This window comes from Cebidichthys violaceus, unplaced genomic scaffold (assembly GCF_023349555.1).
Source record: "Cebidichthys violaceus isolate CVI_PGR_0920_01 unplaced genomic scaffold, fCebVio1.0.p SCAF_11, whole genome shotgun sequence".
NCBI classification, from domain to species: domain Eukaryota; kingdom Metazoa; phylum Chordata; class Actinopteri; order Perciformes; family Stichaeidae; genus Cebidichthys; species Cebidichthys violaceus.
In genome coordinates, this window is record NW_027176274.1 from 12,630,066 (window position 1) to 12,655,979 (window position 25,914).

The 25,914-nt window shown below is 41.3% G+C and overlaps 1 protein-coding gene across 1 annotated transcript; it reads left to right on the top strand.

Moving 5' to 3' along the window:
- The first annotated feature begins 4,905 nt into the window (after nucleotides 1-4,905).
- Nucleotides 4,906-25,157, top strand: LOC137868240 (follistatin-related protein 1-like). The gene is made up of 11 exons (XM_068704887.1): nucleotides 4,906-5,074; nucleotides 5,178-5,234; nucleotides 16,588-16,689; nucleotides 16,840-16,969; nucleotides 18,340-18,372; nucleotides 18,608-18,738; nucleotides 20,100-20,218; nucleotides 20,607-20,719; nucleotides 21,548-21,658; nucleotides 21,784-21,878; nucleotides 23,662-25,157. The coding sequence occupies exons 1-11, from the start codon at nucleotides 5,072-5,074 to the stop codon at nucleotides 23,701-23,703; spliced, it is 936 nt and encodes a 311-aa protein (XP_068560988.1). The 5' UTR covers nucleotides 4,906-5,071; the 3' UTR covers nucleotides 23,704-25,157.
- Nucleotides 25,158-25,914: the final 757 nt, after the last annotated feature.

Genomic DNA, 25,914 nt, shown 5'->3' on the forward strand with positions numbered 1-25,914 from the left:
ACTAATTGAATGTGTATGCTGCATGTGTGTGTGTGTGTGTGTGTGTGTGTGTGTGAGACGGTGGATGGTCTTTGACCCTTTCAGGCATTGATGGATGTTTGAGAATATTTGAGATGCCTCTCGGAAAACCCCTGGCAGAACACAGAGAGACATCAGAAGAGCTAATACCTCTGTTCTCCATCCTGAATACTGTATGATTCTCCCGTATGTGCGTGCACAGCGCATGAATTTAAATCAGTGGTACCAGAGATGGCTTGGAGAGGGAATATGTATTGTTTGTCTGGCGTTGCAGCAAGAGGAGAGATTATTAAACAGTTTGTCTGATTAAGTATTCATCGTCTCCTGGCTGCATGCAGGACATGGTAAAAGCAAATCTGCATTAAATGTGTGTCCTTTTCTAAGTCGGTGTTTAATATTTCACACATATCCGTATGTGCTTGAGTGTGTGTTTGTGTGCATATGTGCACAAGAAAAAAAAGAGGAGAGCAACTGAAAGAGTGGATGACGGGATGGCTCGTCTATCAGCTTTGCATTACATATTAATCAAGCTGCAGTTAGAAATATTCAGTTTTTTCTATTGATTTTTTTGTAGGAGGTAGCCATGAACAGGAAAAAAGTGTATTAACGTGTGTGTCAGAAGGTTAGGAACAGATAAATCTGTTCCTGTTGATTTCTGTCAATTGTTGATTTCAACTGATCTCAATTCAACTCCATATCAAAAATTTTTATTGTGCTTATTTCACAACCCTGCTTTGCAGTTTATTTCTTCTGACTAATACGTTTTGATGGACACGTACAAAGCGCAGGACTCCAGAGGACGGGGCTAGCATCCTGAATTGCGCATGTGGTTGAGTTTAGGCAAGATTGTGGTTTCAGTTAACTGTTAGTGAAACCAGTTTCTCATGCTTCAACTCACTTTTAACTTGATGTAAGATGTAACGGTGACGACAATCTGTCCCTATGGGCTTTTAGTATCTAAACCAAACCACTTGCAAGAGTAGAGGTAGGAGGGAAAATGAACAGTGACAGTGAACCTTTGCAAATATGTTAAAAGAGACTTAACATTGTACGTCTGTAACGTTGTTGGACTCATGATGGACAGTTTAAAAACAATTCTAAATCGATGCAGAAGTATCGTCCACACATTCATCTTCCTTGTAAAAACATGGCTCCAACATTACCCACAATGCAACTTCAGGGTTTCCAAGCATCCTGGAAAACAGTTGAATGATTCTACAATAATTGAAAACACATGAAAAATTAAAGAACAAATCATTTGTCCGAGAAAATCTTGTGTTGACCGGGAAAATTATTTTAACATTTTCTCTATCCTTCTTTCAGCTCAGAATGAACTACTAGGCATAGCTCCCAAAAAAGCATAGATCACCACGTTACCCATTTGTTTGTGGACGACACTATTTAGATCTCAGTTTAACATTTAGGCCATCTTGCTTACTGGCTGTCACCATTTTGTATTCTTGCGTAAGAAGTGTCACACTAGGATAGAGTTAGGTACAACTGAACACTGAGTAAGACATTATTTGGTTACCAAGAAGGTTGTAATCAACTTTAATGAACTGCAAACACACTGTGAAAGTGTCAAAGTAAAGCGAAGACACGGACGACTGACAGACCCAATATCGCCAGAGGTAGCAACCTTACAATCTCAAGCCAAGCTCAAAAGCATTCCCTGCTAGAACACAAATTTTACTCTAAATGATAACATAATTTACTGAATGAACATCATGCTGTATTAAAAATGACTTGAAACTAGCAATTGACACCATAAACGCCGGTAACAATGTTTATTCAATTGAGTGAGAAGTAGGGTCGTTTTCTCATTGTTGCGACCCACTTCTATGTATTTGTGTATAATGTTCTCATGTTCTGTGTTGTGTTTTGGATCTCTCTCTCTCTCTCTCTCGCTCTCTCTCTCTCTCTCTCTCTCTCTCTCTCTCTCTCTCTGTGGTGCATGTGTGTGATGTGCTGCAGGAGAGCTTGGCTGATGGACTGAATGGACGAATGCTGCTGTGTGGGTGTGTAGGTTGTTCCAGGGAGCTGACTGGTTCCAGCCTCCGAGCTTGAGGTTCAACAGGCCGGCTTCCCTCGGCCCCTGCTGACTCTCATCTCTCCACTTCCAAACACAATGACAGCCAGCATGTTCTCTGTGACATGTTCATGTTCTGTTAATTGACATAAACAGTCCAGTATTGGTAGGGGTTGGTAGCATTTCGATTAACCCATTTTTCTCCTGTTTTTCTGTTCTGAGTTAGGTTAGCATTGTGAATTTTATTTCATAATTTCAGTCGGTAGGTTAGTTTGCCTTTGGTTCTTTTGTTTATTGTTTTGCTGTTAGCCCACCCTGAAGCTGCAAGTTATAATAATACACTTTTTAAAGGGTTGCATATTCCTGGGGGTTCTTGTGAGCTGGGAAGAGAGGATTCTCCCTTTTCATGTTGTGCCAGGTTTTCCCCTAGGCCGAGTCGTAGCATCATAGAGCTCAATACAATCAGGCTTCTTTTTGCAATCAGAGGAGTCACCATCTGGTGGCCATTACAAAGAATGTAAGTTTAAGGCACTTCCACATTGACCTCACTTTCAAAAAGAATAACATTGCCATTTGAAAGGGTTAAGTTATATTCAGGATCATATGAGCGTTCAAATGGTAGTTTGTGGACCAGAGTATTTTGAATAGGCTGCTCTCCCTCATGTTGGGGAAACTCTGTGAACACCCCCCCAAATCACGTCATGCAGCTTCGATAAAGTTAAATTAGTTAGCATGTTTGGTCCAGCTGCTAAAGTTGATGTACTTGCTGGTAGACTTTGAAGTTGGAAGTCTCAACAGTCTAGTCATCTCATCAACTTGCTAGATTCAGTTGGTCATTGTTTCAAAGTGGAAGTTTTTGTTTTGGGGCCATTGTTAACAACAGAAAACTACATTCAGCCTGTTTTTCACTGCTTGTTATTCAATATCAGTGCAGCTAGAATGAAAAACACACACACACTCACTTTAATACACACACTGATACAAAAAGCCCCGGGGTGTAAAATAATCACAGCATCTATTTAAACAGGTGGACTTCCTCGGAGGGGATGGAGTTATATATAATTGATGGCTGGCAGTGGGAACAGATTCATTCATCCTCTCCTTTCTATTCAAAATTCAGTGTGCTGCAGTGTTCAATACCTCAGACTGCTCTTCTTAGTCACTCCTCGCTGGAGCATGCACACACATGGTGGTTTGTAATTTTGAAATACTTAAATCATAATAACCTATATGGACATCAATATTCAGTTCATGGGGGGAAAGGGGGCTTTCTACACAGGATGTGTTTAGATGTAGGATCTGATAGAAAGACATTGCTGGAAAGGGACTCAGGCTTGAATTGCGTTGTAGATCAACCACGTAACAGCATATAAAAACATGATATCACACAACAATAATAAGAAACACGAGTAAACACAACTGAAGGGCCTTCAAATGAGAACAAAAACACAAATCTGATCCTGACCTTTAAAATAATTATATTTCCTTTTGTGTGGTAAATGGGCCCTGGGCAAGTAAAATCGTAAAAGAAAAACAAAGAAAAACCCATTAATTATCACGTTATTATAGCATCCGACTGCATCTGTTTAAGACAGCAGTGTCACATCAGGGATACGTCTTGATTATATTCAGGCAACAATTAACTGCCTAGTAATATTGTTTTTGTCAACAATACAATACATTACACATTTTTAACTCTATTAAACTTTCCCATATAATATTTACCATTAGCATTATTTTTGCTTGTGTTGCCCATTAAAAAGTCAGAACGTATTGGGATCTCAATACATACAGAACAATTCAAATCAAGTCAATACGCTGATAAAACTATATTGTGTAGAAAAAAGAGTTAACAAGACAGCAAGGCGTATAATTTATTTGACTTAGTAATTTCTAATGACAGAATACATGGATGATATTTCATCTGGCTGAATAAGTTTGGTAATTTCAGTTTGGTCATTTTCAAACATTGACATTTCCAGGAGTCAATTATATTTAGAAACTTAATATTTCAATTTACATGTGTTTGTTAGATATAGTACTGCAAAAGGAGATGACACATTTCAAACATAGCAGATGTGAACTTGGCCTTTGTTTTGTGTGTTCTTTCATTGTTTCATAGCAGCAACAAATAGCGATATTCGGTGAATACAAATGATCTTATTATGCCCAAATCTAATGGTAATCTAATCTTGCACGATGTCTAAATATGGTTGCACTGGTTGTGTAAATATAAATATTTTTTACCCCATAACAGTGTTTTAAGAGTGTGCATCTGTCAGCATGGTTTGGAGTTATTCTGCCCCCTAGTGACCAAAAATGAACTAATACAGCTTTAACTAAATGGTGAAACCAACCAGACCATGGTTTTTAAACAAACAAAACCCCCCCCCCCAAAAAACCCCTGCATGATACTTTGATAATTGCCTTATTCTTCAGGACGTATAATACAAACTAATTGACTACTGGAGGCATGTGCTACTGTCTGAAATGATCTTCATCAGGGTGGATGATACAAATAATACCTAAATGAGGTCTGAGGAAGATCTTACTGAACGAAACGTTGCCTTAAAAAGAGAAAAAGGAAAAATAAAGTATGTATTTGGTGTGCAGACCTCCTGCGTGCCCTGCCGCTAAGTATCTCTGCCTGGATGTGCGACACTTGGTCCCTCTTCAGAAGTAATGATGTCACGCGCAACAGCTCTGAAGGCAAATCACTACATTGGTATTTTTTGGGGAGTGATGGTTTCACACAGAGACACACACTTTCCTCGCCCCCCCCCCCCCCCCCCCCCCCTTCCTCTGCTCTTGTATAAACGTCGTCGGAAGCCTCCAGACGTTTTCATTGGCCGCGGCGGTGAGAGAGGAGGAGGAGAGACTGACGGACTGGCACGAATTCCTCAGCGCTCCTCAAATTTCTTATAATCGCACGGACCTCTTGCTCGCCTCCGCCCCGACAAACACCCAGACCAGTTCCTCTCCTCCTCCGAGCACATATCCGAGCCGAGCTGCTTTTACAAAAAAATGGTAACGTAGTGCTCAAAAGTAGCATTCTCCTCAAGTTTCCCGCTGATGTGTGAACAAACGGATGGAAATGTTAAACTCTTACTTTTTCCTTTCTCGTGTCCAGATGTTGCGAAGTGTCGCTGCGCTCCTTCTGCTGGCCGTGGCTGTCTCTAACGCTGAGGTAAGTTTTGCTAAAACGGCTTTATCTTCCACTCTTAAACTATGACAATTTATTCATAGGGTTCAAATGGGTACCAAACGATGCCTTGCTTCTGTATTAAACGCTTTTCCGCACCAAACTGTCCCTCTGGAGTAACATTAGCACATCAGTTTTGTTCACAAAGCTAGACGAGCTAGAAAACATCTGGAAAAGGGTCTGAGTCAGTCTATTATCCGACAAAACACGTCACTGTGGGGAAAATCTGGCATTTGCTGCCGACTGTGCTGCGCCTATTGCTTGTTAGAGTATTTATCTTATTAAAGAGAACCAATTACGCCGTTATTGGAGCCACTCATGCGCAATGATGAGCTCCATTGTGGAGAAAAAACAGGCCCGCGGTTAAACTAAATTGCCAATGGGACAGTTTCTTTCAGTAGGGACATTATTCTTAATCCTGAAAACGATTGTGCAAATATGGCAGTTTGAGTATTTTCTGACTGTCACCTGAAACAAACACTCACATTTTGCATTCTGTTGGACCACACACAGAAAAACACTCCTCCTATTCTCATATCTTTTTTGTCCTGTGTGGAGTTTTTCAGTTCGCACAGCAGAAGCTGCCATAAGAGGACTGAAGAGTGACAGGCAGCTGTGAAAAGAAAAGAAGGGAGGGCTAGTGTTTGTGTATATCTTACAAGCCCTGCTTGCCTTGGGGTTTGATGGCCCTCACCATCAATATTGTAGGACGCTTGGGTGCTAAACGCTCCGCCGACCGCCAGCTGCTCTGATGGCACACAGACACCGTGTTTGGGTGGCCAGTGAGGGAGCATGTGTGTTGGTCTGTGCACACTCTGGGGTTGTGACTGTGCTCAAGAGTTGTGAGAATACTCACCTTATTGGGTCTCACACTCCAGCGGCAAGTAGTTCCTACCTCTGAGTAAAAGCAGAGATAATGTGCTGTTAGATTAGCTGGCCTGACTGTGCAGAGGGATGAACGCCTCGATCTTTAACTCTCAGTGAGACAGTCAATGAGCGGATCCCCCAAAATGCCAAACTATGTGAAGAAATAGAAACACACACACACACACACACACACACACACATGCCAGGTGGTGGTTGATGGGCTTAACCTCAGGGAACACAGCTGTTGAACACCTGGTTTTGTGTTGACTCCTCTGTTGACCTGCACAACAGTTGCATGCTGAGGAAACAAACAAAAGGGGAAAAGCTGTAGCCTAATTAGAGGCTAGATTTTTTTTCAAGCAGCTTCACCAAATGTGAAACACATGATAAACCAATTGTCCGCTGCCTAGCCCTATCCTTACAGCGTTACGCAGATGCCCATTAGTGTCACGACAGCCATGACATCACTCATAGCCTGACATGCTGCGCCCCCTGCCCCCCCCCCCCGCTGACCTTCCACTGCTTACTCTACCCTTGCTCTCTGGCTGGAAAATGTGCCTTTGTGTGCGCCTTTATTGGATTCGCAGACGTGATATGTGAGGTATGTCATGGTGAAGACAGAGCACACAGAGGAGTCTGTTGAGTGTACCCACGAAGTTAATGGGGAGGCATTAGAAAAGCATCTATTCTCCAAAGGTAATTACCCTGATAATATATGGCCCTTTGACTGGCCGTGGGAAGGGCCTGAACTGGCATTCCAGTGTGTCGTCTAAAGGAGGTCAACAAGTCGGAGCAAAGCTGTATCTGATGAGCCGGCAGGGTGTGCATTAAGGTTATGTATAGATGAGGGGATGTGTGTTAGGTTTACTGCATTAAAGAGCAGGAAAGACTGATGAAAACAGGATTCTTTGTGTGGGAACTGATGTGTCTATTTTCTGCCGTGACTGTAGGGTATTAAACCTGGACACTAACCGTTGATTCATTATGAAGGAGAATGCCCGTGTGCTTCCTGAGGTGAGAAATTGCAGCATTTGATGACAAGCAGCTTAGAGATGTAGTGCGGTCGGAGTCGGGGTCGGCACTGTGTGGAAAACTGTGTGTGTGTGTGTGTGTGTGTGTGTGTGTGTGTGTGTGTGTGTGTGTGTGTGCGTGTGTGCGTGTGTGCGTGTCTGCAGGCAGGAATCGAGATATGCATCTTGTGAGTAAAATGTTCATGTTTTACTCAAACACACTGGGAGGTTGATATGCAAAGGAGGTCGAGATGCAGGCGCAGTAAAAGTCTTAAGAGTTTCCAGCCTTGGGGGACATGTGAGCACACACTTGCATAAAAAACAGAGAGAGCTGTTTATATTTCTGTTTTTATGGCATGCAGTGTTGTTGTTTTATCCTCCATCATCCGCCGTGGCAGGGGGGAATGACACAGTGGTTAATTTAGTTATCTGCAGCAGCACTAGATGAAAAACATACACGTCAAGAGGAAGTCAGCCCAACAAGGCAGCCAGACAAGCTCTTCTCTCTCAGATGGTCCGAGAGTTGAGAGGATTAAGATGACGCGTTGAAGAGAAGAAGAAGCCGGTTCTCTCGTTGGGGCCCTGGATCTGTAGCTGACTCTGATTGAGCCACAGCCTCTCTTGCACCTCGCCATGTTGCCATGTTGATGCCTGTTCTCCCTCATTCAAGGTGGGCTAAAAATATCTGCCCAGGTGGAGGGAACATGAGCATGAGGGGACGCTGTGTCCTCTGTCTGTATCAGCCTGCTCTAATTACTGTAGCCCAACATCCAGTCATGGATCCTGCGCAGGGAATGTTGAGGGCGCTGAGACAGAGCGATGTAAAGCAGAAAGGAGATGGAGCCACAGTCATGCAATTATAGCAGGGGAGATTGGGGGGGGTGAGGTAAGACTTGTGTAGTGAGACAAAGAGAGGGGGGGTGTACCGTGTTTCATGTCCCTGCAGTGTGTTCTCTTCACTCTTGGCTTGGCTTAAAAGGAGTCCTCATTTAGCTTACCAGCTGTACTGGTGTCTTATCATTACCGGCACTCTGCACTCAGAGGCACTACACACATAAATTAACGCACACTCAAATGACAAAGAGCAGCACGGAAGTCTACTCAAGGGGTTTGTGAGTGAGACATAATGAATATGTAACATACTTTGTACATACTAAAAGCTAAAAATACATATAGGTGGCAAGGCTTGAATCAGTTCAGTAACTCTGAATGCAGCTTATAAAGGGTGACAAATTCCAATTGTTTTCCTCTTTGTTGCTCTCGGTCAAACGCAATAAATAAAAATTAGTGTAACGTGTTAAATAATTGACACACCGTTTTGCTTCAGTTCAAAACTGTTTTCTACTACGATAAATGGTCACAGTACAGTCCTGTGCCTGTGTAGACGACGCACCTTGAGATCAGGCCCTGCATTTAAAATGCAGTTTGCTTGGTGAAAACGGGGTCACTGTGGGATGAGTGATTAACTGGCTGGCATTGTTCTTTCCAAATGTCACAGCTCAATTTTTCTACCATCAGCCAGAAAGCCGTGACAACTGCTACAGCTTAGAAGTGTCTCATTCACACAGTTTTTAACTGTGGTTTGAAGTGGTTTGAGTAACAAATGAAATGTTCTTGTGATGCGTTGAGATGTGTGCTGGAACAGAGTGTTCTATTACCCAACCCGACATTTACGACAAACAACAAAACAACTAGACTACATCTGATATACTGTTTGCGTTCAGGATTCTTACATTTTAATAATTGGGTATATCAGTTTCACTAATCGTTTTAGCTCTGATTGAGCTCTTTTTTCAGATTTTTCTATCATGTGTTTATTTGTCAAAGTGGAACCAGGCACCAAGTTTTCTATGAACTATGGCTACAAATATAATATGAATAGTTGGAGCTTATGAGACCTGGTCCGTGTCCCAGATTAAGTTGCATGGATGTATCTTCCCCCGTTTAAGGTTTAGATCTCAGAACAGATTTTAAATGGCCGTACACACTGACTTACATCCTGCAGTCTGTAAATTGGCCTTTTCATTCTACAAACATTTTCCAGCCGTTAGCCCCAATACTGGCCTCAAAGAGGGCAGGGAATCTACTCATTCCCTTTCTCCAAGCCTTGCATGGACCCTCCCTGTCTCCCTCCCTTCCTCTCTCCTTTCCTGGCAGCGGAAAAAATGCCCAGAACAGAGCAGGGGTGGGTGAGAGGGGAGGGGAAGGTGACCAAGTGGATGGAGAGAAAAAGAGAGCGAAAGGACTTGGGGAAAATTAGGTATGCACCAAGAATTAGAGTAACACGGCAGAAAATTACCAAACAAACACAATCGGTGCTTTGTGCAGAAAGAGATGACCTGAGAGAAAGGTTGCTGTTTAGTGGTTTTGATGGTTTTGAGGTAGTTCTACATGCAATTGTTCCGTGTCAGGTGGTGGAGAAAGGGAACATTTTTGTCCCTGCAGTGTGACAACAGAGTTCACAGGGGAGGGGAGGTTGGGGGTGGTGCTGACTTCATAGCATTTTATGTTCTCCGCTGACATTTTAACTGCTAGCAGATGTGGCTCTGCCCAGAACATGACTTCTTTCCTGCCTTTCTTTAGAGTCTCTCTCTCTCTCACATTTTCTGTGTTTTCTGTCTCTCTCTCCTTTCTTTCTGTCTTTCTGTGCGTCTTTGTTCCTTTCGTTTCTTCTTGTTGTGTCCTTCAGGGTGTAGCTGTAAATTTCAGCTCTTGAACAACGGGGCCTCTGGGTGTAAAATAAGAGGCTGCAGACTGGGGTGACATCATCCTGTCCGTTGGTGCATTCCTTTGACACTGAATAAGAAACAGGGCGAAGAATAACACGCCAATCTGTGCAAACTGGTCGTTACCAAAAGTCCCTTTGTTTCTGCAGGTTTAATCTCAGACCTGGCCCCACTAGGAGTGTTTGAGACCACCTGTAGAGCTCATACAAAGAGCTCATATCTTTATTACACACTCAAATTAGTCTTACATTAGCCTCATTATTCCAAGGACACAGCCAGTTCCAGCATCAGCTCATTGATATATAAATCTATGAAATACTAAGCATGATTCCAAGCTCAAAGGAACCATCTAGATGTAGGTTGAAAACGTTTTTTTTTTGTATGCCTGATCTCAAGAGGCTGTCAAGTAGAGAAAGAAAGGAGACTGAACCTGATTTGATATGCATGTGCAAAGATATAGTTGAATAGATTTAAAAGGATGAAATGCTAGAAATTTTAGAATGGAGGCACTTTAATTATTGAGGACAAATGCTATAACTTTCTGTAGTGATTCAAAAGCGGAGCCGATGGCAGTCTGTTATGTTTCTCCCCCGTGCGATGGATTTAGCCACAAGCTCGAATACACTTAAACGGTTTCAGAGCCAGCGTGCAGTGTAAGAGTAAGAGTGGTCTTCATTCTTGTTTGACTGTGCTCCACTTCTCTTCTCGTAAGGCCTGGTTAGAGGGAAAGAGAAGAAAGAAAGTGCAGACGGAGACGAGCTGTTCGGTTCGAGCCCTCCCTGTCCTCTCATCGCTCCTGGCATGAACCCACATCTCATGGAGCTGAGGAGCGCTGGAAAGTCTAGGGCTGGAGAGACAACACAGGGGGAGAGCAGGGGAAATGCCGGAGAGGGGGGGAGAGCAGGGGCACCTCTCTGACCTAGATAGTGAGGAGATTTTGGCTCAAGACGAACTGTGTCGGACCCCGGCTGAGGCCAAACAAAGCCCAGGAATGTGCGCCCCCTAACTCCTGATTCTGTCTCTCATCTATGTCCTTCACCTTCCTTCTTCTTTTTCCGCCTCCATTACTTCATCTCGTTGTAATTTAAAAACATGCTTGTAAACAGTAGGTCGCATTGTAAGGCTGTTAGAGAGAAGTCGCCTTGCTGTGCGTGCATTTGTCTGTCCATCTGTCAGTCCGAGACTACCTGTTGTGATAATGAAGTACACGATGTAGAGAATGGAGTCATTGTAGGTCAGAAACAAACAATATTTCTGCTTTCAGTCACATTAAGTCTCACACTCTTTACTCTTTAAAAGTCTTTAAAGACTACTTTAAAAGAAGTAGTTCCTTTAAAACTGCAACTTGTTGTTTTTATTCTTTAGTTTTTGTATGATGCCTTTGAACGTACAGAGTCACGTTTGCAGATTCCCCGTTTCCAGTCTTTATGCTAAGCTAAGCTAACCTGCTGCTAGCTGGAGCTTCATATTTACTACATGAGAGCGGAATCGATCTTCTCTTCACTCCAGACAAGGAAGTGAACAATTGTCACCTAATAAACTCCCAGTAGCTGAACTATTCCTCTCATGCTTTCACATGAACATCAGGACATGAAGCGTTCAGTATTACAAGTTGTACTTTTTGCTGAATATTAATGTCAGCTAAAAAAATATCTAAATTAAGACAGCTTGATGCCTTCAAGACACAGTTGGGAGCTTTAATGCCTCTTTTGACTTGACTCCCTAATCTGCTCATGTCAGCGTCATTGTTTTAATTTCTGACGAGTTCTGAAATATATATATAATTCTTTAATTAATAACTGTGAGTTTCAGGGGCTAAGTAACATCTTATCAATTTTAATTGTTAAACATGTTTAAACATTTTTTTTTCCAGTATAAAATTTGAATTTTGTTTATCCAGATTTTCCAGACAGTTACAAATCTGAGGGAGAATCAGGTCTGAGAATAGAAACTGAGAGCCTTTTTTTCATGATTAGTGACCAGAATGAATGAAAACCGTATTACTCATCCATATTCTTGCACCCTTCTGGGACATTTGTATTTTAATATTTCAAGTTGTCAGATAGCATAATATTTTATTCATAAAACATTCACCAGACCTTAGGGGAAGAAGGAACATGTTTTGTCAAACGTTTGTATCTTGTAACGTTTGTACGCTGAGGTACCAGCTTACTAGATACAGCTAGGTCCATCCAAAATGTCCATCACAAATGCCCTGCAATGATTCATATCTTTATGAAGCTTATTATATTCTGTAATTGTTTAATTCTGTCATAGAGAGACCGATGACACTCAAGCTGAACCACCCATCACCTTTTGGTCATGCGGTACAATTCAACAGCACCAAAAAGTACAACCTCCAATGAGCACAGCGCTGAATCAACATCTCTCTAACGCGAGCAAAGCTCAATATGAACAGCATTTATTGCTGGGTCTGTTGTATTGGATTGCATTAAATGAAGCTCTGTGTGCCCAATAAACCGATCAAGCTGATTAAACTGATCTTGATCTCTACAGAAAGTCATATTGTTGTATAATGTTAAATGCAGTATTCAATGCATATTTTTTTTTAAGTAATGCCCATTATGCTCTTTGTAGGCATATCAATGGCAGGGTGTTTACAATCCATAAATCAATGTTTTCTATGTTAATGCGGGGCATGGTGCATTGTGGGAATGGATTCACAGTGGCTCTAAAGTGACACCCACAGGAGAGAGGCATTGATTTGCCTGCTTAATCAATGGAGCATCACCGAGATACGCCCGCACACACACATACACAAGCGCGTGCACAAAACACACAGTTATGGGCGGATAGGCTCCATTACTCATACTTTTGTGTGTATGGGGAGATGCAGAAAGACATGCTGATAGATGTTCTAATGTGTTTCTCATGTGTTGGTGGGTTGGTGGGTGCAGGTTTAGCCTTGCTGCTTGCTGCTGTTGTACTACCTTTGCCCTTGTCAGCAGTGGAAAAGGAAAAGACTGTTTAATTTTTTAACTAAAGCAAGAATACATTGCCCTTTAACTCCATTCTGTCTCAGCATGGAGCCATTCAACACGTGGCAGGGGAGAGATTGACTTCAGAGCGCGCACAACCGCCGCCTCATTTCCTGTCTCTTCCCCATGTATCTCCTCCTTAATAGTCTGACTTTCTGCACATAGCTTCCTCATCTTCTTCTTCCTCTCTCTGCTCACCTATTCACCTCCTCTGACTTCCATCTTGCTCTGCAAAGCTAGTCTCGGATCACTGACATGTCTCTTGCAGCCGTAGAAGGGCATGGCACTGAGAATAAGATGACAAGACAGAGAGAGATACAACAGAGGAGAAATAAAAGTACACTAGACCTGAATCAAGAGGCACCATGCCGAGATAGGACGATTTAATTATGCACTTAGTGTTTTGAGAAATGTCACTTCAATCTTTTAATCTTCTTAAAACCTAAATATTTTTAACCCCCTGACAAAAAGACAAAAACAGAAGAAAAAAATGGAAGAAAAAGAGCAAGGAGTCGAGGAAAATGAGCTGTGAAATGTGTATATATGCAATCTGTTTTATGCTTTAGGCAGCTTTCTGTATGAACGCCTCTGCTTAATCTGTTATGATTCACCAGTCACTTATCAGAGCTCCGGCTCCTGTGATCGGTTTTAAATAGGAGAGAAGGACAATGTGGCGTCATTTGTTGGCTGTAATGAAAAATTGATGCCATTTAAGTAGGACACCTGCAGCGGGTTTGTTTGTTTTCATTTGTGCTGAGTTTGTACATTTTTTATAATATCTGCTCTGATGGTGATTGGGTTAATGAGTGTGTTCTATCTTGCCAAGAGTTAGATGAGAAGATTGATGCCACTCATAACTGTATACTAAATATGAAGCACACCAGCAGCCGGTTAGCTTAGCTTAGCTTAGCATAAAGACGAAACTTAAATCACTGGCTGTGTCTGAAATCACTCACTACATAGTCCCCTATAAATAAAACCCGCTAATGTATCAGCTTGGCCAATTTCTTAGTCTAGCTCTAGGAATGCGTTAGAATCATGTGTACAGGAAGATACATTTTCTTTATGGTTCTATGTAAACTGCAAATCACGAATAACGATCAAAAACAGGATACTATGTCAATGTAACTGTTCTCAATGATGATGCATGTCTGCACACTCCTATCCATGGCAACAATGAAAGCTCCATGCAGGCATGATTTATGACCACATAAGGCAGCCTCCCTTCCCTGGTTTGTTGAAGGTTGGTTGGATGACATTAGCGTCACTTTGTCCGCTGTTTTGTACAGTGTGTGTCAATCATAAATTCTGAACAGCGGACTCTGCTGTGATCTCATTATGAGGCTTTGTTCCATTTGCCTCTTTTGATTGACACCTCTGTGATCTTGCCACAACAGGAGCCTGTACATGCTCTCACCATAGCAACACTCCACTTGAATCAGCTGAAAAAAAGAGCCTTGTGCCTCTCTGTTCATCAGCTAAATGTCAGAGATCCTCTGCTGTTTCTACTCGGAGAGAAAGATGGACTGACAGAGCTCTACATTTATACTAGATTCATCTAAGCATCCTATCCATTATTCATGTTCTCATCTAAGGTTTCTGCAGGTTTCAACAGGCTTCTAGCACATCTGTGTCTAACAAACTGAATTGTCCAACATGCTCAAAGCCACGGGCATTGCTTTGAAGATTTTCCGTGACCTCAACCTTGGAGTGCAAGTGTGTGCGTGTCTTTAAAGGATGGATAGAAATGAACCAAAACCCTACAATTCCTCTCCTCTCACCACTTTAAAGCTGCTACACTGCGATGCTTGCATGTGACCAGCTCCCCTCTCACTGCATCCGTCTTGTTATATTCTATCATTAGTGAGCTTATGAGTGTTCGGGTCACAAGAATACAGTCTCAGTTTAACCTACATACCAGACTTTGGACTCACAAACACAAGCAGTGGCTTGGAAGCCAGCTCACGAGCATTCACGTACAGAGGGCCAACTTTCTGTCTCGCTCTTACAGGAAACAGCAGCTTAAGGAGGAGGAGGGGAGTCTAGAGAAACAGGGAGGAGTGAAGCTTTAAAAGAGCATGGGAAGGGGCCCAAAGGAAAACACAGCTCAGACTCCAGATGTGGAAACACCATGTACACACGCAAACACAAACCCGCACACACACACACACACACACACACACACACACACACACACACAAGACACACAGATAGGGAACGGAGGAGGTAATGAGGGTCATAAAGCCGCTCTCGGAGCTCCGCTTGGCGTGTTGTGATTGGTTGGTTTGCAGCACCAGTGAACTCATTTTCTGGCAAGTCAAGACCTCAGGCGACATTCTTCAACAAAGACAAAGAAACAAAGGAAAATGTCAACAAGAAAAAATGAGACTGACTAAATGTTCTAGAAAATAAAAGTTTAACTGGCACTGAAATAATAGAAACATTAGATTGTTTAGTTTGTTTTGAGCCAACAGGTTGGTTGTAGTTCTGTTTGCCTGTATGCTTCACATTCTGTCTTCAGTCTTTCACACAGAAGACTGTTGTAAACACCCCAGCTGTTTTAATTAGCAGCATTGGGTGGTGTTATCTACGCTAAAGACATCAGCTTTTCTAAGTGGAGAACAGTCAGCGTCTGGCCATCATTGACATGGAAACTACTGGCAAACATAACTGGCTCTTGAGAGACCAAAAGGGCTTAGAATAAAATATGAACAGGGATAAGGCAGTTACCAGGAAGCATAACAATCTAAATGTGCTAATTTAACTAAAGAAATATTAATCAAAATACAGCATAACAGCTAATCCTGCCGATTGAGAGATCACAGCCATATTTTTTCAGGATATCTTAATCATGCTGCTCAGGAATATTAGGACTTTGCATGCGGAGTAAATGTGTTTCAAGGAAGTCAAAAGCATGCCCACAAAGTTATTATGGCCATTTGAATTTATAATTTCAGGTAGCATCACCAAGAGGGGAAATGCCATCAAACTTTGCAGGATGGCTCAGATTAAATTTGTCTGAAATCAAACAATGTGTCCAAGAAATAGTGATATATATTGAGGAAGAATATCTTTTGATAGATATTTGTTCGGCAATTGTTTTTAAATGTCACAGTTCAGGAGTCATTAGAGAGCAGTTCTTTATAAATGACAACAAAAAACTAGGTTAATCGTTTGTCTTAGGCTAACTCTGTAGAGTAATGTTTGAGATGCATTTTACTACTACTGTATTTTATTTCTTAAACTGCACTGCAACTATTATTCTGTTTTTAGCTTTTTAGTGTTTTAATGACTGTTTTTAATGTTTCAATGAATGTTCTTAATTGTTTTTAAATCTCCTTTTCTTTTGCATTATGTTTTGATGCTTTTAATGGTTTTATGTGAAGCACTTTGAATTGCCTTGTTGAAATGTGCTATACAAATAAACTTGCCTTGCCTTGAGATATTTGTGGAAGTGCTTTAAAACAGTACATCTTCATTTTGGATTATCATCAGGGGGCAGATTCTATATTGTCTCCTTAAATCTGTGACAGAGGAGCAACTTTGATCAAATATGGTTTAATATGAAAGTATAATACTTAGGATTTAAATCCAATTGCAAATTTGTGTTTTAAAATGTGGTCAGCACCTTCTCAGGGTTGTTAAATAGGTACGTTACAGTAATAGGGAAACAGCGCCGCCCTGTGGGTGAAATCTGTAGAAAACCAATGCTACAATGTGTTTACCTTTCTTTCAGGAGCTGCAGAGCAAGAGCAAAGTGTGTGCCAATGTGTTCTGTGGGGCTGGCAGAGAGTGCACTGTCACAGAGAAAGGGGAGCCCAGCTGTCTGTGCATAGAGGTGAGTGTTGGGTGAGTGGCTCTGCAGCTCTGCAGATACCAAGGGACATCACTTCCATACAAGAAAGGAGTGGGAATGTAGAGCATTCAAAAATAAAGACTGAATTGTGCTTGAGACTGAGATTGAATTTTTCTGCCCCTCTCTTTCCAGAGCTGTAAGCCCCACAAGAGGTCAGTGTGTGGCAGCAATGGTAAGACTTACAGGAATCACTGTGAGCTCCACAGGGATGCTTGTCTGACTGGCTTGAAGATCCAGGTGGCCCATGATGGACACTGCTACGGTACGAGCAGCAGCTACACCAGGCACCATAACACAAAATGTGAAAGTCTCACCACAGGGTCCACTAGGAGCTGTTGAGGAGCTTCCCATTGCTTCACACAATAGTCCTCAGCAGATGGAGTTGGCCCAGTGCTCATGGAAGTGTAGATGTTAAAATGTCCTTTTTTGAGCACTTTAACAACTTCACTGTTTAGATTGAAAACTACTTCTAAACTTTGGTAATAGTCTTGTCAACGGTTGTTCCCAAAGTCACTTTTACAATTCCAGTAAATTACACCCCCAAGTGTGGTTAAGACCATAATCATGCCATAATTATTTAAAAAAGAAAAAGTTCTTATCAAGAGAAATAGTGTTTCTATTGTCAGGAATACTTTTTCTAGAAGCGGAACCAAATGTGGATAAAAGACTTGAGGGGCCCTTCTAGAAACCTTAAGCCTACAATTGTACATGGATATTTATAACGTGTTTTACACTTTATCATTGAAAAGCTTTGGCAGGGCAAGGTAGTGGTTAAAAATGTACCCTTTACCCTTTTTAGTGCTACTGCAGCAACACTTTATTGGTTAGCATATGAGTGTTGCTGAGTAGGGATGCAGTGATCCAAGTGCTTCTCTCCTGATGATCTGCTGCTACCAAGCAATGCCAGTGCTCTATTTTTTCCAATTATCATACGCTGCACTGCATAGAACTCTATGAAGTACCTTTCCTGTAAGAAGATATGAGACCAGGATCTGTGACACTAAAAACTGAGGCGGTAGCCTGTCCCAATGTGGACAGTAAGCTCTCAAGTTTATTAACCCCACATGACTTTCTACTGGCCCGGAAATGCGACGCAACCATTTTTCATCAGACCACACTTTGTTAAGAATCGGACCTTTTAAATGAGATGGAATTTGGCTCAGCTGTCAGATGCTACAAGTGCTGATAATGCTGAATATACTGTAGTTAATAGAAGTAATAAGTGTGTGATCCCTGAACTAGACCATATGTTAATGTAACTGATATGAGAGGTGAACAGGTTGATAGTCAGCCATCTAAGGCCACCCACACGTCACTGCACACTGCTGGCCTTGACGTATCTATTAATACATCTAATATAAGCATCTTATCTTCTGTGAACTTTCACTGCTCACACTTGCCGATGTTACACTGAGTCTGTGTCCCTGCTGAGCTGAACATTGATCAGCGCTGTGGCAGAAAAGGTATTTAGGGAAAAAAGTTATGTCACACTCTTCTCTTTGCAGACCTTTGGCCAACTGCTCAGTGATAGTTTATCTCTAATCATCTCAATCAAATTAATACTGTTCAATAGTTTGTTTTTATTTTTGCTTCAAATGTGATATTCTTTCTCTCTTGTTTAATAACCTTTAGAGAAGAAAACAGAACAGCCCGCTGCCAGCCCAGGTGAGTTTTTGTGTGTGTGATATATGTATTTTTATATATATTTATGTGACTGTATTTTATGATTTTTATGATCTGATGTAAAGGATTTTTATGATCCGTTATAAAGGACATAGACATACTGACATATGCACAAAAGGACAGGGATCCATCGTGATATAGTTTACAAGATATTTTTTTTACCCTTTGGATTATTTATTAATGCTGTTGACCGATAGAAATGCTTTCACCCCTGCAGTGGTTTGCTATGCTGCTGACCGCAACGAGCTGAGGGGTCGTGTGATCCAGTGGTTGCAGACTGAGGTTGTCCCAGACGGCTGGTTTGTCAAGGGATCCAACTTCTCTAACATCCTGCTCAAGTACTTTAAGGTTGGCTTCTTTGCTCTGGACAGAACTGAATGGACCTGGTCTCAATTAGTGCACACACTTGCTCATAGACATTATTTTTACAGAGTATCCCAGTTTAGTTATCCGTTTATGGGCCTCCTCCAACCCCCCTGATCCTAAAAGTCACCCCAGACTGTGTCTAATTATTCATGTGATAAACCTTTAAAGCTTGTCAGCTGATGGTTATAATTCAGTTTAATGAGGATCTCTGTCCTGCAGAGGAGGACCCCTGGCACAATATAGGCTTACATGGATGACATTAAAGCAGAAGAGCAGATGGTGCTTTGAACAGTTTGTGTGAACAGCAGTTTTTATTTGTCTGGTCTTTCCCAATAAATTATTTTTTTGCATATTTTCTCAAGGTCCACCGCTATTACTGTCAAACTATTTCAAAAGCATTTTGTTATGTCGCCCTACAGAGACAGTATTAGTATTAGTATTAGTATTAGTGTCTTTAGGTTAATAAGCAGCTCTGATGTTACTTTCATTTGAACAATTAAATGCATGCATATCAAAATGTACAGGACGGGATGGTGGTGCAGTGGTTAGCTGGTTTGGGCCCTTCTGTATGGAGTTTGCATGTTCTCCCTGTGTTAGCGTGGGTTTTTCTCCAGGTTCTTCAGCAGGTCAGATTAATTGTTGACTCTAAATTGCCCGGAGATTTCAATTTCTTTATTTTAAAAAGGGACAGTGCGCAGTGATCAACATTCAAACAAATGTAAATGTACCCGAGTAAGCTCCTTGCCTGATGTTATTCGGCACCCTAGACTAATACAAACAATACAATATGTTAAACAGTTAAAAACATACCATGTTGTGGTGTGAATGGTTGTCTGTCTCTATATGTCCAGGGTGTACCTCTCGCCCAATGTGAGCTGGGATTGGCTCCAGCCACCCTCAACCCTGTAAAAGGATGAGTGGTTACAGATAATGGATGCATGGATGCAGATGCATGCTAAAAATGACTATATGAATAGAATATTTCATGCTTCAACACCCATTGCTGCAACAGAAGTAAAGGCTTTAAGTGGAGGCAGTACTTGCGGTGCTTATGCAAATCTGATTTCACTTAATTTTACGGGATGATTGTCATGGCAACTGGTCTGCTCTTGGTATATTTTGTGGCAGTGATGGCAAATTTACTGGTAGCCTAGACTGTCTTGTCTATCAGAAACACCGATGAGGATTTATTTTTCAGTACACACATGACACAAATTGATCATAATATAATGTGACCCCTGAAGACATAATGTTTGTATCAGGAAGTCTAAAACTTATGAAATGCCAGTCTTATTGTTCATAAGAGATAACTGTGCATCTACCGTTTATCTGTGATTCTGTAGTCGTACGACAATGGTGATGCTCAGCTGGACTCCTCAGAGCTGCTCAAATTCATCCAGCAAAATGATTCGGTTGTGGAGATGCAGTCCTACGCTGACCAGGAGAGCAACAAGCTGCTCAGGTCAGTGTGTTTGTCAGTTTGCATGCTTACATGAATGCGTATGAGGACAGGATGGAGGAAAAAATAGCTGCCCTTTGCATTCTTTCCTTCAAACTCTGTAAACATTTTCTTCTGTGCTAATGCTTGCACACACAGATTGATATCTGTGTGCTGCTGTGCTATTTTAAGCAACATAGCAAAAGTCATTGAACTATATCTAGCCAGTGCAAACTTTACTGAAGGCCTTTTGTGGGAGCCTGCACTGGCAAAAACACCTGTGCTCTGTGGGACAAAACACTTAACTTCTTATCATTTCTTCTGTATGCTTATTTTCTCTGCAATGTCCTGTTGCCACCGTATGAGGCGAGGATGCTTATTAAGTGTTTGCATGTTTATCTGTGCTTCCCAGGAGCCTGTGTGTTGATGCCCTCATTGAGCTCTCTGATGAGAACGCTGACTGGAAGCTGAGCTTTGATGAGTTCCTCAACTGCCTGAAGCCTGGCTTCAATCCACCAGAGAAGAGTGAGCTTAAAGTGACAGTTTGTATACATTGACATAATGTAAAACAAAGTCACACTCCAGTAGATATAGTGTATGGATATGTTGTCATAAACTCAGTCAGGCAGTCCCTACACCCAGCAAACTGTGGAAATGAGCCTCAAATTACATTTCTCAATAGTGTGAGATACAGTCAGAGTTTTTGGATAGTCACGGCAGTCTGCTCAGTCATGTGACGCCAACATAACTGGGATAAAGTTCACTGGAAGCAGAGTCGCAGAAATAAAAACAACATTCGCAATGCAGCACTGAACCCTGGGGCTTTACCAGACTCAAGTAATCACACGTGTGTATTTAGAAATTCCAGGTTTACCACAGATACAAGGTTCTTGGATTACGGAGTTCATGACGTTCAAGCCTGAATGAGAATGATACACATTCTAAAATGTTTTGGAAATGTTTTGAATTTATTTATTTACTTTATTCTCCGTCACACATTCTTATGGCTGAGTGTCCTTATAGAACCAGTAAGAGAGTATGCGGCCGCATGTTTTGTTTGAGTGGCCACTCTGAGCACTTGCCAGCACTTTTCTGCCAGAAAACACTACATGGACACTCTGCTTAAGTTGCTTGACGTGGGTGCGGGCAGATTTGCTGACTTTTGATTAGTAAGCTAAAACTTGCCAAAGGCATGTAAAATGAAGCTGCTGGATGAATGATGCGGCATTTTGAAATGCTGACAAGCTTTGGTCATGGAAATTGATTACAGTGTAATGCTGTTTTTCTTATCATTCTTCTACAGTCTATTATCTGTGATTTCTTCTGAATAGTTTTCCCTGTGTCTTTCGGCAGAATGTGCCTTGGAGGATGAGACATATGAGGACGGAGCAGAGACCCAGGTAGAGTGTAACCGCTGTGTTTGTGCATGCGGCAACTGGGTCTGCACTGCTATGACCTGCACTGGTGAGTTGAAATACTGGAGATTATCTTCATGCTACTTTTTCTTGCTTATTTTTTTTCTAGTCACTCACTCAAACATGAAGACGAATGCCCCTTGGCCATTTTTGACTATTTTGTTATCTGTCCAGACAAAACGGCAGCTGTGGATGAGACAGAAGATACTGGGGCAGAGATGACTGAGGAGGAGTGGAACCTCCGTGTGGCTGAGCTCAACAAGCACCAGGTCTGTCTTTGCAATCTGAAAACACCTGTGAACAGGCAAAACAACATAAACCAGAATCAGAAATACATCCCAGAAATGCACTGCAGAACAGGACAAATCACCTGTGCCAGCTTTTAAAGTGCATTTCAAAGCTCCTGCTCACTGCCCTCTGCTCATAGGGTTCCATCTGGTTAGAAGGTCCCTGAAATACCACTGACATGAGCCAAGTGTCGGCTTTTAGATTCCTTCGGGATATAACCGTCATTACTTGCTATGTGTTTCTGGACAAAGAGCATTTGAGTGAAACTGCTCAACCAGCACAAAACAATACACTGAGGAATTGGTGGGTGTACATTTTGATGTGACTGTGTACCAACCTAACATATCTCAGTGAGCCAGGGCACGAAAAGGGAAACAGTAAATCAAAGGTGGGAACTAAAGACATGTTTTCTAAATTAGGTCGATAAAACTATGAAATGGCCATGGATATGAAATAGAAGGAAGATGGCAGGAAAAAATGATCACCATCATTTTCCTTTTTATTATAGATTGTAGAAGATGTGCGGATGATTCAGAATCGTCAAGTTATATAGTCAGTTATTCCTAAAAGTCAATTATATATTGCTGGAATTAGGAAAGCTAGCATTTTCTTGCAGTCCTAAAGGGAAGCTCCGCCGACTTTACACAATAAAGTGTCTTTACAGGTCTTGGGGAGTAACCTATTACTGAATATGTTAAAAAAATGTATTAAGCCTGTGAAATCTGACCAAGATCTCTGAAGACTACAAGTTATAAAATGAAAGAAATCTGGGGATGCAGAGTTATAAATAAGTGAGTTTACCAGATCTCTCTGGCCTGCTCCTCATTTCTGGTTGTGGCCAGCGACTCGAGGCTAGGTTAGCCACTACTAGCTTATCACACCTGAATCTCAGAATTAACTGACGGTGGTCGAGGTGAGTTGAATTGTGGGTAATGTAAGCACCAGGTTTTTACAAGTCAGAATATGGAATAAAAAAGACAATATCTCTGGTTTAGCTGTGTCAATATTGACAGGTATTTTTAACTGTCCATTGTGAGTCCGCATATTATAGGAGTGCAATGCTAAATTTGTGATGTACAAAATAATTAATTGCATAGCCTATTCTGAGGTAGAACAATGATAGAAACACTTGGCTACAGAAATGCCTAAAAAGGAACTTGGTATTAGAACACAACGGAATAATTCTGCCAACAACAGAAAAAGAAGTTCTGGAACCTCCCCAGACAACAAATAAAGATGGTGACCATTCTAGTGCCTCTCTAGACAAAGAACAGTGATCTAGAACCTCTCCAGCCCAAGAGTGAAGCTCTAGAACCGAGTTCTAAAACCTGTCCTGACACCTTTCTGGAACCTCTACATTCAGAATATTTTTTGTGGCATGTCTACTCTTGTGTGTATGTGCTTGCTTATATGTGTGAATGAGAGCATGAGGCTCACAAGGTAGGACTAGGGCTCTGGCTTGAGGCCATGGCTGAGTCAGCAAGGTCATGTACTCTGTACTCCAGAAGGGCAGCTTTTAATGCCATTGTAAACACAATGTGACTCTGTGGGTACAAGTTTGGTGTGACCAGGTGTGCGCTAAATTCAGTCATAAGGACCTTGCTTCCTTGCTTTAGTCGTATTCAACGGATATGCGTCCTTTCAAAAATGTTAATCAACAAAACAAAACAAAAGCTTTCAGATATATGTACACTTATCAATATATATTCAGTGGTAAATTATACACTCTCACTTTTCTGTCTTTTTTAATTGTTTGAAATACAGGAAACAGTTCAGAAGATGAAGACCAGCACAAAAGAGGCCTAAATAAGGACGCAATGAACGAGAGGATGCATGTCATCACCCTTCCTCCATACTTGATTTACCTTGCGGCCATGTGTTGTCATTTGACTGACTTTTTTTTTTTATGTTTCTCTGCTATGTTAATTATTATACATTTTCTACAATGTTTATGTGTTTGTGTTGATGTTTGTTAGATTCAGGGGCTATCAAAGAGTATTATAGGATTCCCTTGTGTTAAGTACTGTCATATTTGATTGTATTACTGCGCCTCTACACTAGCCCTGGGGCTATTTCTACTACAATCTTTATATTTTTTACAGTTATTATGAAACAAAACCTGTCAAGTTGTCACTGTGTTGGAGTATGGAAGTCGTTGTTTGAAAAGGTAGTGAAGTAAGGAGCTAGGAGAATCCACCTGTTGAAATGAGGGAGCTGTCGGAGTACAGAGATAGCTGACTACTTGACACCCGGTGCAGCGTGTTTCTCCACACCCTCATATGTGCCTTATAGGCACAGCAGCTTGGTTAAAGAAGCTGGGACAAGAGGGTAAAGCGACCAGTGATTTTGATTTTGATGCCATTTAGAACTGCCACAGTAGGCCACTACTTGACCAATGCACTTCTTTTTCTTTCTTTCTATAGTTTCTTAGGCTTTAGTTTAGCAGAAGCCTGAATTTTGTTTGTATCTTAGTAATAATTTTGCCGCAAAATAGTTTGCTTCTATGTAAAGTATGCTATAGGCTTGAGTTTGAACTCATCTTGTTCCCATGTTATGCTCAGGCAAGTCTCTCTGGTGCTTTTCGGTTAAACATCTGTCTTACATTTCTGAGACAAAGACATAGCGGTCCAGCTTTTAGTGTAGAGTAGCACGACTGCATCCAGGAGAGACCTGATCTTTGAACATAGCATGATGAAAACTGAAACCAAAGTCTTGATGAATTGTTTGAATGATGAACAAAATCCTCCAGGGAAAACATTACTCTGGACCCAGCAACAACACTATACCTGTGCTTTCAAAATCATCTTAACAGAAGGACTAGCCTCACTGTCAGCTGAAGTAGTGTAGACGCATCAATAACTGGGTGCATATAAATTATGTGTGCATTATGTGTGCTTGTGCGTGATTGTGTGTGTGGATTGTGTGTGATGCTGAGAGTAGTTTGGTTGGTTGAATGTGTTTATTCGTTAAAATCCTGAATCTTATTTAGGAGGATTGACAATAAAAATTAGTGCCTTAGACCTGCAAAAAGTATAGGTCTCTACCTTTGCCTGCACGAAGGCTTTTATGCCACGTGGCATTGAAAGAGTGAGTGTGCTTTGCTGAAGTTTAGCAGTAAACTAGTGCTTTGTGACTGTTTCTCTGATATTTGTCCGTATGAAAGTTGCATTACTAGGTCCAATCTAACTCATTATATTCCACTAAAAGTGCAGTGACTGTAAGGAATATGTATGTACGCCAATAAAGCCCATTCACCACAACGCAGCTTTGTCCTTTGTATGTGTGTGTGTGTGTGTGTGTGTGTGATTTATCTGCCAAATTACAACTTTAGACATTGAAGTGGAAGAAGAAGTTTCCTTTGAAGTATAATGAACTGACTGACATAGTAGTCTGAATTAGAAAGTATACATCAAGTTATTCCTTCCCCTAACGAATACAAAGTGTAGGGAACCCCGTTAGACTCTCTTTTGACTGCCAGTTCAGTTTAGAATTAAATCTTTTTTTTACTACCTGTGAGACCCTGAGTACTGCTCTGAATTATTGTGCCCATTAAGTAACTTAAAATCTCTCAGGTCAGCTTATCAGTGTTTACAGGATGTTCTGTACAGTCTTTGCCTCTGAACTTAAAATTAGTTTCTCTCACTAATACATCATTAAAATGATTCGTCTTTTTTTTTTGTAAAACTAACTCATTGAGATGCATTTATAATTCCTTGCTTTATTAAACTGATGTTTTGGCTCTTTTGCTGTGTTATTTATGATATTTCTTAATTTGACATTGTGCTAAATCCTTTGCACAGTGAATCACTTTGACATTTTGTTTAGAAAAAGTACCAAATAGATATAGCTATACATACTTAATCTATTGGGCTTTACATTGTAAGAGTATAATGTAAAGCCCATTGGCACAATGCAGTTCTCTTTATACATCTATGGGAATAATACTGCAGTCTTTAAGCTGGTTCGGGTGGCAGATCACATTTTTCCACACACTGGTTAGTCGTTTTAACAGTCCCA

Excerpts from the sequence above, each read along its gene's own strand:
- LOC137868240 (XM_068704887.1), top strand. Across the intron at positions 5,235-16,587 it reads TGGCTGTCTCTAACGCTGAG|GAGCTGCAGAGCAAGAGCAA; the intron begins GTAAGTTTTGCT and ends CCTTTCTTTCAG. Across the intron at positions 20,219-20,606 it reads GAGAGCAACAAGCTGCTCAG|GAGCCTGTGTGTTGATGCCC; the intron begins GTCAGTGTGTTT and ends TGTGCTTCCCAG.